The following is a 13,462-nucleotide window of genomic DNA, read 5'->3' on the forward strand; positions in this document are numbered from 1 at the left end:
ATTATTTTGTCATCCATCATTTATTTCTTAGTTGTACCTATAGGCAAAATTTCGTCCTCTAGCTCCATATATAAAGTAGTTACCAAATAGTACTAACTTTGGTATCAAAATGTTCGAATTATGAAAAAATCATTTAGTCGCCCATCATATATGTCTAAGTTTTATCTACATTCCAAATTTCAAACCTCCTGCTCCATCTGTAAAGAAAGTACCAAGTAGTAGCAAATTCGGTAACAAAATGTACGAATTTTTGGACCTAAAATTGTCTAAGTAAGTTTGTAAAGGACTCCCACTCTTCCCTAACCCTAATCCCCTATCTCCATCTATGAAGAAAGTACAACATGGTGCCAATTTTGGTACCAAAATGTGCGAATGCTGAATAGATCATTTAGCTACCCATCATATACTTCTTAGTTATACCTTTGTGCCAAATTTCAGATATCAAGCTCCATCTGAACAGAATGTATAAAATGGTACCAAAGTGTACCAAATTTGAATACATTATTTAGTCATCCATCATTTATCTTTTAGTCGTATCTACTTGCCAAATTACAGGCCTCTAGCTCAATCTATAAAGAATGCACCAAATATTACCAATTTTGGTACCAAAATATTCGAATTGTGAAAAAATCATTTAGTTGTCCATCATGCATTTCCAAGTTATACCCACATGCCAAATTTCAGATCTTTAGCTCCATCTGGACAGAATGCACCAAATGATTCCAGTATTGTTTCCAAAATGTACAAATTGTACAAAAGGATCATTATCACCCATCATATTTTTCCTAGTTGTATCTGTATGCCAAATTTCAAACCTCAAGCTCCATCTGAACAGAAAGTACAAAATGGTACCAATTTTGGTTTCAAAATGTGCGAAATTTGAATAAGTCATTCAGTCATCCATCTTTTATTTCTTAGTTGTACCTGCTTGCCAAATTTCAGACCTCTAGCTCCATCTATAAAGAAAGTACCAAATTGTTTGAATTGTGAAAAAATCATTTAGTCGCCCATCAAATATATTTCTAAGTTTAATCTAGATGTCGAATTTTAGACCTCTAGTTCCATCTGCACAGGAAGTACCAAATGGTACCAATTGCAGTACTAAGCGTACGTTTTCTCCCGTTACCGATACTATTTTTCCATTTTTTCTTTTCACTCTCATCCTTTGCACCAGATATCTTTTAAGTCCAATTTCAAAATTCGATTTCTATCCTACCGCCCTGTACAAAGTTCAGCCTTTCGTACCATTTTGGTACCTTTTTAAGTACCTAAATGTACAAATTTCCAAAATCTTGTATAGTCATTCATTTAAGGTTGCCGTAGTGTACCTAAGTTCCAAAATTCAGAGCTCTAGTTCAATTTACAAAGAGAATACCAAATAGTTTTGATTGCGGTGCTATCTTACCCACTTTGGGTAAGATTTTCCAATTTTTTTTTTACCAAACCTTATTTTTAGAGACGCTCTTTAATTTGAGCCCAAGAACAAGAAATTCTAGCTCTCTCCGTTCGCGCTGGGTAAATATGTACCATTTCCAACTTGTTGGTACTTTTTAGTACCTTAACGTACGAATATCACCAAATCCAGCTTTATCCCGTGCCTACGACCCAAGACCAACATTCGTGCAAAATTTCATGATTCTAGCTTTAGCTGTTTGGGCCGGGCGATGATCAGTCAGTCAGTCACTCGTCTTTTATATATAGGGATGAGCAGCAATCGTTAAGGCAATAATAACCAGTTAACCAACCAACAATATTGAAATTTTTTAAACATCACCCACTGAAATGACTAGACAGGTGCTTTATTTATTCAAACAGAATATAACATTAAAAAAAAACATCATACTTAGAAGGTAGTTATTAAATACTTAAATAAAAATAAATAACAGCAAAAAATCATAGATGAACTTGAAGCCACGTTTCCATCAGTAAAGCTATATGCGTAAGTGTGTCTGTTTGACCTAATTTTACTTGTAATTTGTTGTGTTCTTCAGGGCAGATGTTATATTGTGGTAGCTATAATTGCAGTTATCGTAATTATATTTTGTTATATTTGCTGTTCGCTTTTCATTTCATTATAATGTCATTTTCCATTATTTGTTTATTAATATTGTTTATATCGTTTCTTAAAAAAAGGCAGTCAAAAATATTAATTAAATTTTAACATTTGTTATTGTTGGGTTTTTCATTTTCTCTCATCATTTTTTTTTTTTTTTTTTTTTTTTTTGATTATCCCAATGAACTTAAGTTGCCTTGGCTTACAAAATGAAACGGAACCCATGTATTAAACGATTTCTTATGTATATGCACCAATGGGTATTTGTTTGTTACTTGCAAGTGTGTGTTTCGTTATGTGTTTTTTTTTTTTTCAAAAATTTTAATTTGTTATCATAGGTTTTTGTTTTTTTTTTTATTTATTTATTTTATTTTTAATTTCACTTTTTCTATCACGATTTTTGTGTTTCCCTTTGCTTCTTCTTTAAAAATAATTATTACAATTACAGTTTATGTTAAGAACATTATTTGTTTGTTGTTGGTTTAATGTTTTTGCATTCGGTTGGTTTTTTTTTGTTTTTTGTTTAATGAAAAGTTTAATAAGTAAAGGTGCATTGAAATATTTTGTAGGGGCCGTACAGTTGACTTGAAAAAAAATTCATGTGAGTAAATAAAATTCTATTTTGAGCTTAAAAGAATATATATATATATATTTTTTTTTGCATGTTGTGTGTATGAATGGGTTCAAGTACGTATGCATATATATAGGCGAATATGTGCTATAACTTTTAGTATTTGTGTGTTTATGACATCCAAGGAAAATTTATATGCAGACGGGGCCTAAGATAGATTTTTTTGAAAACTTTAGAGAATCGAATTATCACAAGTTTACACGATCGAGTTAAATTTTAAACAATGGCAGATAAAAACACCTCTATGGACAAGGCCGTTGTTCATATGCAAGACCTAGTTTTTAAATAATTAGATTAGATTAGAATTTTCATGGGCAAATTTGAAGTTTTTAAACTATAGACAGAAAACTGTTCGCCCGTCCATGTAATATGTTTGAATTTTCAATTTAATTGAACACCGTTCCCTGAAATTCATGCCATTTAATAGAGACCCCTTAGCTTAGACATATATTTAACAGGCCGCTCGCTGTCTGCAGGGAAAACTTTAAACCGTTAAACCGTATGTTGCAATTAACAATATCTGCAGAAGCTGTAAGCACGTTGAAGATGAAATTATAACACTATTTGTAATCTGTTGTGCGCGAACAACAATTAAAGTTGATTAAATTTCTTCCCAAAACCTACATTTTTGTTTGTTGTTGAACAAAATTTTCGACCGACATTTTTGATGATTTGTTTTAACAATATGTTAAATTTCTTGAATATTTTGTATAAAGTGCAGAAATCTTCATAAAAATCAAATTTCTTTGCCATTCCTTTAGGGAATCGATTTGCAGACACTAATTTCGTCGATATTTACTCAATTAAAATCATTAAAAAGTTATATATGTATATAATGTTTAAAAAAAAAAAAAAAAAAAAAAAAATATATATATATATATATATATATATATATATATATATATATATATATATATATATATATATATATATATATATATATATATATATATATATATATTTCTTAAAATGATTGAAACTTGAAGATAAAAATTTTTAAAAACAAAATTGAATACATCTTTCTAAAAAGTTAAAATACCATAGGTTTTATTGAAATCAAATCAAATTTTTTTTTAAACTCTATTTAATCAAAAACTGCCAAGAAATACTGTATTTTGGCAAAATTGTAATGAAATTATTTTTGGCCGAAATATTTTATGAAAATCATACATGGACTTTTTCTCGATGAGTTTTGTTTCTAGGCCACCGTTAAGTGTACTCAACCTTTTTGTACGGTTTTATTTTACTGTATGGGAGAACTAGTGGCAACCGCTATTGGTAAACAAAATCGATATTTTTGAAGCTATACCTATCATTTGTGGTTTGGGTGTGAATTTGCTCTTTCTGGAGCCTATGTTATAAACGATGCTAAAGCATACTTAGTTAATGACTATAGCAGGGTCTCCTATCACACATAAACTTTTATAATTTATAAATATTGATCTTAACTGGGATTGAGGCAAACCACCGAGACTGACATCTAATTAAACTGTTAGAACTTAAGAAGATGTTTTGCAATATTTTATTGCTTGCCTTTCGCTCACAAAAAGAGCTTGAAGTAAAATTTGGCGAAATTGCTAATTGCCCTGAAGTTCCTGTCTTTTATTTACTCATATCTGTAGTCAAGGTATGTCGATGAATGCTTGGCTATAAATATTCCTGGATGTCCATTTTGGCGTGGCTTGTTCAACTAAATAACTGCACGAAATCTCGTTACACAATCGAAAATGGAATTTATTTGCATGGTTCGTGGAACTTTCGTCCATTGTTGTCGCTTTAAATCCCACTTTGTTCCTTCGGATTACCAATCTCAGTTGTTTGTCGCTTTTGCTGTTGTTCTTTTTGGTTCTTGTGTTTTTTTTTCTGTCCTAGGCCATTTCCATGGCGGTGATCTGCAATTGAATGTATTTCCTTTTCGCTTTTGGTGGCAGCAGAACCATCGCATGCATCATCGCCCGTCATTTGTTGGTTTGCTTTGTGTTTATACCTTTTTGGTATTCGCCAGCTTTTTTCGGGGTTTATAATAATTGATTTTGTCTTTTTTGCTTGTTGTTTAGAGGAGTTGTTTTGTTTCTGTTTTATGTTGTTGGTGTTGGTGTTTTTGTTGTTACTGTTGATTTTACGAAAATCCTTTATAGTGTACAAAGAAGAAAATTAAGAAAATGGCATACGCTGTCGGAAATGTAATTCTAGCAATCACATCAATAGTTTTTGCGATACGTATAGGATGTGGCGGTTCTTTTTTGCGCACCTGAACAAAGCAAGTCTGAAAGTAAATAAAACAACAGAACATTAACATCAATGGATAACAAATTTTATAAAATCATATTTGGGGGAATTCAAGGGGATTAAAAGCAATTTTGAAATTAATATCCTTGGAAAGGTTCAGAGGTGATTTATTGGCCGGATTCGAGGATATCCTGCAAATGCCAAATGACAACCTAAGGTAAGTGGCTTATGATTAAAAAATGTACGTGGTTATTAAGAAAATATAAAAACCAAGACAAAATTTGCATAATTTCAAATTAAACTTGTTTTAGTTAACACTTTCTGCTAAAGAATGACGTAAATCAGCTCGTTAGATTGAAAGCTATAGCTTCCAAAATGTCTCAGACTTCAGACAATTACTTTTTGGGCAACCCAATATATGCGGCAACAGTTACATGTTCCTAAATGTCCATGACCTCCTTTTGAGTACTGCATATTCTCTATAGCGAATCCGAACACTCCCGATGCATGTTGGCAAATCATGGCCTTTAGTTTTCCTGTTTTCATGGTGGAGGCCACCGTGGTGCAGAGGTTAGCATGACCACCTGTGACGGCGAACGCCTGGCTTCAATCTTCGGCGTAAACATCCGAACAAAGTTTTACCGGTGGTTACTCACCTTTACAATTTTAAGCCCATTGTGGTACCAAACCAAACCAATGGTTGGCCAACTTATTTATAAATTAGCAACCGTTGGTGATATTATTTATTTATTCAGGTGATATTACACGTCATGTGCGTTTCAAAAGTGCAGTCGATTTTATCCACAACACCTTTCTTATGTACATCAAATACGAATAGGGTGCGCTCTAATCGACATGTATTCTCATATTATTATATTATTTTTTTTTTGGATAGATAAGTGTTATGTATGTTCAATGAAATAAGAGCTCGTTTTAACGAAAGAGTTGCATATTTATTTCAAAATCCTTTTGTTATATTAAATTATATGTACGTATCACACAAAGTGTTTTATTCTAATATACACGGATAAAAATAATTTTGTTAATTATCCTGTCACAATTAATTTTGAATCTCAACCACCCAAAGTATTTTTTTTTTTGTCGAAAAGTACTAGCATTGCAAGCCAACATATAACAAAATCTACAATATTAGTCATAAGTAAAACAAAACCATTGAACCAACCACCACATATGCTTTAGTGCATAGCTTTGGTGGTGGTGGTTGGTTTCTATTTTCTTTGTTTGGTTCGCTTGCTTGCTCTCGAGGTTTTCTCTATCACTTTCTCTACCATTATGATAAAAGCAATTTTTTACTTTTACCACGCATTCTCTAGCCTACCCACATCATTTTCTTAGTTGTTAAACTATGGTTTTTTGAAAATGGATTTTTCTTTAAGCATTTCCAAGCTGGTGATCAATACATTCAGGGCTACGGGTGTCTCCTTCAGATCTACACCAATAATTTTTGTTTTGTATTGGTTACCTACTTTCAAGATTATATTTCAAGCTACCATATTTTTAAAGTTCCGCAGGTCCTTCTTGTGTCTATCCCAATTTGAGAGCAAAAAGTGTACTATGCTACCAAAGACCTTGTATTGCTGTCCTATTCTTTCCTGATCGGCCTTCATATAATATTTTTAATTCCTATTTGTTTTTTGGGTAGGATGGGGGGAGGGGGTTTGTAGTCTGACGTGCCATTTCATTGTTGTCGTGTTAATTTTTATTTTTTTTAAATAGCTTATTTCTCATCAAATAGGTATATAAATTTAAACTACGCACTGGATCATTTACGAACTCTCTAGCGTATTATAATACATACAAAATCGGTGCACGCATCTCCGTGATCTGGCGTTTTTGAAAATTGCGGTATGGGGGAGGTTCGTAAATCAAAAAATTTAGTACCCTATTTTTACCGGGAGCCCAAACCCTACTATTTGCGAAAATTTCATGAACATCGGTTCAGTCGTTTTTCTGTATGGAACATGCAAACAAACTAACAAAAAAACAAACAGACAAACATACAAAGCCCAACAATTTCATTTTCATATAATAGAAGATTATATTGGGTTGCCCAAAAAGTAATTGCGTATTTTTTAAAAGAAAGTAAATGCATTTTTAATAAAACTGAGAATGTACTTTAATCAAATATACTTTTTTTACACTTTTTTTCTAATGCAAGCTAAAAGTAACAGCTGATAACTGACAGAAGAAAGAATGCAATTACAGAGTCACAAGCTGTGAAAAAATTTGTCAACGGCGACTATATGAAAAATCCGCAATTACTTTTTGGGCAACCCAATATATAAAATAACGCATTAAGCACTACTTCACAATATTAAGTAATTAAATAAAATGTAAAAATCTTTTTTAAAAAATAATTAAAATTATTTTTAAAACATATTTGTAAGCCGAATTTTCTAAAACATGTTTAACATGTTATTTTTTTTTTTTTGTTTTGATCCTAATATTCGCACAGCTGTGAACACTCAAACTTAGCACATGTTGCAGCAAGTGCAATCAACAATTTTGTGCGTCTGCCACGTCCAATTTTGTTGACAGCAAAACAAAAACAAATTTATTTTTTAAAAAGATTTTCATTATTATTTTTATTAACAGGTATGTTTTAAATAATAAAAATAGATTTGTGATTGTTTCTTTTAGCGCTGAACTATGGAAATAGAAAAAGGCCTTTGTGAAAGTGTTTTTGGAAATTAAATCCAATTTTGCATGAAACAAAAGTAGAATGGATTCGACTGGGTTCGATTCAGCGTTTGTATATTTTGTTTAAATGGGTTGTTATCTATGTCAAGTTAAAAAATTGCCTGCTAGTTTTTGCAAGTCTTGATGTTTTTCTGGGTTTATTTAAAATGGCTGAATCTAAACGCAATCTTTTTTAATATAGCATAGTGATGAGCCAGTGCCTACAAAAAATTTTTAATGGTTGAAAATCATATATTTTCTAACGACATTGATCACTCAAAATATAGTGAAACACAATACCACCAAATTCAAAAACAATTGAGAAATTTTATTACCAATCTCATACAAAAAAGGAAAGAAAGTCAAAGAATTTGCATTTGAAGAGCGAAATAAGACGTGGTTAGATGACGACATTATTTTCCTAAATCCAGACATTGTCCACCATAAAGAAAAACCTATTTCAGAGTGTACAAGTAAGGTTCAAAAACAAAAAGCTGCATGCATGGCTAATGAAACACCTCATCAAGAGTTATTGATAGTATCCATGCTACGATATCGTGGCTAAAACAAAAACGGAGTGTTACCCCATTGACATAAACGTATCTGAAAGTTCAGCCGAAATTGGTTTGCAAAGTCTCGTAGACCATACAGTTACACTTATAGTACAAGGCTTTTCAATTGCTTTTGAGGATAACGAAAGCATAAAAGCAATATACAAATGGGGATGTGACGGTAGCAGTGGACACTCAACTTACCGTCAACGTTTCAGTGTTTCCGACACTGCAATCATTGATGAGCATTTATTTGCTGCATGCATTGTTCCTATACAAATTAGAAAAGGATTTGCAATGCTATGGCAAAATAATCGGTTTTCTTCAACTCGATTCTGCAAGCCCATTAAAATTATTGATGAGAAAGAGTCAGCGGATTTAGTTTTAGCTGAGATAGAAAATGTAAATAGACAAATTGCACAAATTCTGCCGACAAAATTAAGTTGTTTTAAAGTAACGCACGAATTTCATTTAACCATGATCGATAGAAAAGTGTTCAATTCTATAGCGGAATCATCATCACTGACTTGTGGAATTTGTGGGTCGACACCAAAAACGACGAACGATCTAAATTTAGTTCAACTAAGATACCCACAAAACCATTTGTATGAATATGGATTGTCGACACTTCATGATTGGATACGGTGCTTCGGTGCTTGCTACCAATAAAAAGTTGGCAAATTCGTGGCGATAATAAAGAAATTGCTCAACAAACCAAAGGAAAAATTCAACATGAATTAAGAATACAAATGGGTATTTTAGTGCATATTCCGGCGACAGGTTCGGGGAATACACTGGAAATACCGCCAGAAAGTTTTTCGAGCAGCCAACCATGGCCTCTATAATAACTGGCGTACATTTTGAACTTATAACAAGTAAAAGCATGCTAAGTTCGGCCGGGCCGAATACTTCTTAGGCAAAACAAGAAGTAAATTAGAGAGATCGATTTATATGGGAGCTGTATCAGGCTATAGACCGATTCAGACCATAATAAACACGTATGTTGATGGTCATGAGAGGAAACGTCGTACAAAATTTCAGGCAAATCGGATATTAATTGCGACCTCTAGAGGCTCAAGAAGTCAAGACTCAAGATCGGTTTATATGGCAGCTATATTAGGTTATGAACCGATTTGAACCATACTTGGCACAGTTGTTGGATATCATAACAAAACAGTCGTGCAAACTTTCATTCCAATCGGATAAGAATTGCGCCCTCTAGAGACTCAAGAAGTCCATACCCAAGATCGGTATATATGGAAGCTATATCAGGTTATTGACCGATTTGAACCTAATTTAGCATAGTTGTTGGAAGTCACAGCAAAACACGTCGTGCAAAATTTAATTTCAATCGGATAAGAATTGCGCACTCTAGAGGCTCAAGAAGTCAAGACGCAAGATCGGTTTAATGGCAGCTATGTCAAAACAAGGACCGATATAGCCCATTTACAATCCCAACCGACCTATACAAATAAGAAGTATTAGTGCGGACGGACATGGCTAGATCGACATAAAATATCACGACGATCAAGAATATATATACTTTATGGGGTCTCAGACGAATATTTCGAGTAGTTACAAACAGAATGACGAAATTAGTATACCCCAATTCTATGGTGGAGGGTATAAAAAAACTATTCAGAGTCGCTTGTTTTTATTTTTATTTATTGTAAGCTATAGAAAAATATGTAAAGCAGCTCAGCAATAAAATAAAAATGTTTAAAAATTAAAAAAAAAGTAAAATAAATATATAAAAAATCAATCAAGAAACGGCTGAACCGATTTACTTGAAATTTTTACAGATGGTGCATAATGACCCCTTGGTGAAAATAGGGTACTACATTTTTTGATATCTGAAGGGGAGGTGGACACTCCCCCTTACCCTAATTTTCAGAAACGCCAGATCTCGGAGATGGGTGTTGCGATTTAATCGAAATTTTGTGTGCTCTCGTATAGACCCTAGAAATAAAAATTGGGTATCCAAATTTTGGATGATGTACATAGGGGGGCTGCCCCACCCTAAAACCTATCAAACATATATTTAGACCAATCACGGCAATATGGGACTCAAATGAAAGGTATTTAGGATAAGAAAACGTATCTGATATCCAACTGTCGGACCAAGTGCTAGGAGGACCACCCCAAGCCCCAAAACACCCCTAAATCGGACATATTTACCGACCATGGCAATATGGGACTCAAATGAAAGCTATTTGCGAGTACAATACAAATCTGATATCCAAATGTGGGACCACGTCTCTGGGGGTCCACCCTCTTCCAAAACACCCCCCAAACAGGACTTATTTACTGACCATGGGATTATGGGGCTTTAATAAAAGGTATTTGAATGTTGAATACTAATCTTATATTCAAATATGGGACCAAGTGTTTGGGGGCCGCCTATCCCCATAAACATCCCCCAAAGGAGACAAATTTACGACCATAGCAATATGGGGCTCAAATGAAAGGTCTTTGGGAGTAAAGCACGAATCTGATATTAATATTCTTGAAAAGTGTCTATGGAGCCATCCCACCCCCACAAAACTACCCAAATAGGAAGTATTTGCTGACTATTGCAATATGTGGCTCAAATAAGAGGGTTTTTAAAGTGGGACATGCATCCGATATATATTTTCAATGCCAACTCACTGAGTGGATGCCCATCCTTCAAAACACCCCCCAAGCCGGTCATGTTTACCAACTATGGAAATATTGGGCTCAAATTAAAGGAGATTAGAAAACGATTTTGGCTTATTTTGGAGGCCACCGTAGCGCAGAGGTTTGCATGTCCGCCTATGACGCTGAACGCCTGGGTTCGAATCCTGGCGAGACCATCAGAAAAAATTTCCAATGGTGGTTTTCCCTACCTTATTCGGGCAACTTTAGTGAGGTACTATGCCATGTAAAACTTCTCTCCCAAGAGGTGTCGCACTGCGGCACGCCGTTCGTACTCGTCTATAAAATGGAGGCCCCTTATTTTTGAGTTTAAAAACTTGAATCGGACATTGATTTGTGATAAGTTTGCCCCTTTTCCTTAGTGGAATGTTCATGGGCAAAATTTGCATTTGCAATTTGGGGGGACCACCCTAATCCCCAAAACATCCCTAAATCGGCCATATTTACCTGTCATGTCAATGTGGAGCTTAAATACAAGGTATTGGAAGGTAGAGCAAGAATTGATACCCACTTTCGGGACCAATTCTTTGGGGGTCTACCCCTTTCCCAAAATACCCCACAAACAGCAATTTTTTACTGACCATCGCAATATGGGTCTAAAATAAAAGTATTGTGTGTAGGACTATGTACTTAGGGCATCACCCCTTACCCAAAACACCCCCCAAAGGGTAAAAATTTTTCGACCATGCCAGTATGTGGCTCAAATGAAAGGTATTTGAGATTAGAAAACAAATTTGATAACCAATTTCGGGGCCATGTGTTTGGGGGACCACCTTACCCCCGAAAACACCCCCTAATCAGAAAACATGAGAATATCGGGGTGAAATTAAGTATTTTAAGAATGGAGTACACCTTACATCCAAAACTTAAATTCGTAGACCAATGAAGATCATATGGGATTCTGATAAAGACACTTATATTGTTAAACTGTTAGTCAAGCGATTCACTATTTTCGTAGCATGGTATTTCACTAAAAGCTCTATAATTGTCGAAAAAAAATAGTCCAATTAAAATTTTGTTCCATATATATATATATATATATATATATATATATATATATATATATATATATATATATATATATATATATATATATATATATATATATATATATAGATATATATATATGCTTGAAGATTTAAACTGGTTGCCCAAAAAGTAATTGCGGATTTTTCATATAGTCGGCGTTGACAAATGTTTTCACAGCTTGTGACTCTGTAATTGCATTCTTTCTTCTGTCAGTTATCAGCTGTTATTGTTTGCTTGCTTTAGTGTAAAAAAAAGTATATTTGATTAAAGTTTATTCTAAGTTTTATTAAAAATGCATTTCCTTTCATTTAAAAAATGCGCAATTACTTTTTGGGCAACCCAATAGTAAGCGGGTCAAGTAGTCATATCGGGAAATAGGTTTGTATGGGAGCTATGTCAGGTTTTTGACCGATTTGGACCATCTTTGGAGGTCATAACAGAAGTCGTCATGAAAAATTTCAGCCAAATAGGATAAGAATTGCGCCCTCTAGAGGTAAAATACCGCTAGATTGGGCTTTCGGCCACTGATACGGAATTAGTCTTCCGTATATACTACTTGCGTAATGCCAATTTTTTTTTAAATGGAAGATTGCCAAAATTCTTCTGTGACAGTGAAATTGGCAAGTTAGGATAGGATAGGTTTAAGTGGCAGTCTCACTTACCACCAGACTAACTTAGACGTTTTCGTCCATTGTGATATCACAGGAACAAAAGAAGCCTTCTAGTTCCTACCGTTGAACCATCTAGATCGCTTTAAAAAGCCTAATAACTTGCGAATGTTCACATCCGCTAAATCAGACTGGTTCTTAAAAAAATGTGAACCTAAAGTGGAATTCCTTGTGACTGCTAATGCGGGACACGCACACAGAAGGTGTTCTATGGTCTCTTCTTCTTCGATGTTCTCACAGCTTCTGCAAAAATCGTTGCTGGCAACCTTCAGTTTGTGAGCATGTTTTCCGAAATTGGTAAAGGTACCTTAAACTTTTTTTGAAAATTGTGGTCGGTTCTGGGTGCAGGAACTGACCCATCGGCGGTGACATTTGATTAAAGTCAGAGCTAAATTATGTACTTCTTGCCAACTCACTACTCATATGCCGATTCTAATAGTTCAAAGTGGTTGGCTTTGCGAATGTCTTAGTTTTATAGTGATAGTTTTGGCGAATCAGTGATGAAATTTAATAAATGTTAAGTAATTCAAAAACAAACAAAAAAGAAATTGACCAAATTCTACGACGATTCATCTACGTTTTGCTAAAATGAAGCCGCTAATTTCTCCTCCGAGCTTTATTCAAATCGATCGAAAATCCGTTTTTGATGGAAAAGATGTCCGGTAAAAATTACATCCAACTATTGCCGTATATGGCTATAATTTCCCCCTAATTTATTGGAGATAAAATAAGAAAAGGTGCTAGAACTAGAAATCAGAAATACATAGAGATTTCCGCATTATAGCAGTTGTAAACTTTTTACTTTCTTTGCCCACTAATTTCTACTCGGTAAATGATATAAATAAATAATTGACAAATGACCTAGCGACAACTGTAAGTACACTTACAAAACTTGCTCTCATAGATAAAAGTCTGCCGACTAATA

The 13,462-nt window shown here is 34.0% G+C and overlaps 1 protein-coding gene across 10 annotated transcripts in view; it reads right to left on the minus strand.

Moving 5' to 3' along the window:
• Positions 1 to 3,666: 3,666 nt before the first annotated feature.
• LOC106086294 (glutamate-gated chloride channel) overlaps positions 3,667 to 13,462 on the minus strand; it is a 383,785-nt gene continuing 373,989 nt past the window's right edge. For 6 of the 10 annotated variants that reach the window (XM_059360209.1, XM_059360205.1, XM_059360208.1 and 3 more), the window contains one exon: positions 3,668 to 4,950. In XM_059360209.1, the coding sequence (XP_059216192.1) occupies positions 4,804 to 4,950 (147 nt within the window). In that variant the 3' untranslated portion in view covers positions 3,668 to 4,803. Of the gene's footprint in view, positions 4,951 to 13,462 lie in introns of all 10 variants that reach the window. The other 4 variants (XM_059360211.1, XM_059360210.1, XM_059360204.1 and 1 more) reach the window with 1 other exon arrangement.

This window comes from Stomoxys calcitrans, chromosome 1, assembly GCF_963082655.1.
Source record: "Stomoxys calcitrans chromosome 1, idStoCalc2.1, whole genome shotgun sequence".
NCBI lineage: Eukaryota > Metazoa > Arthropoda > Insecta > Diptera > Muscidae > Stomoxys > Stomoxys calcitrans.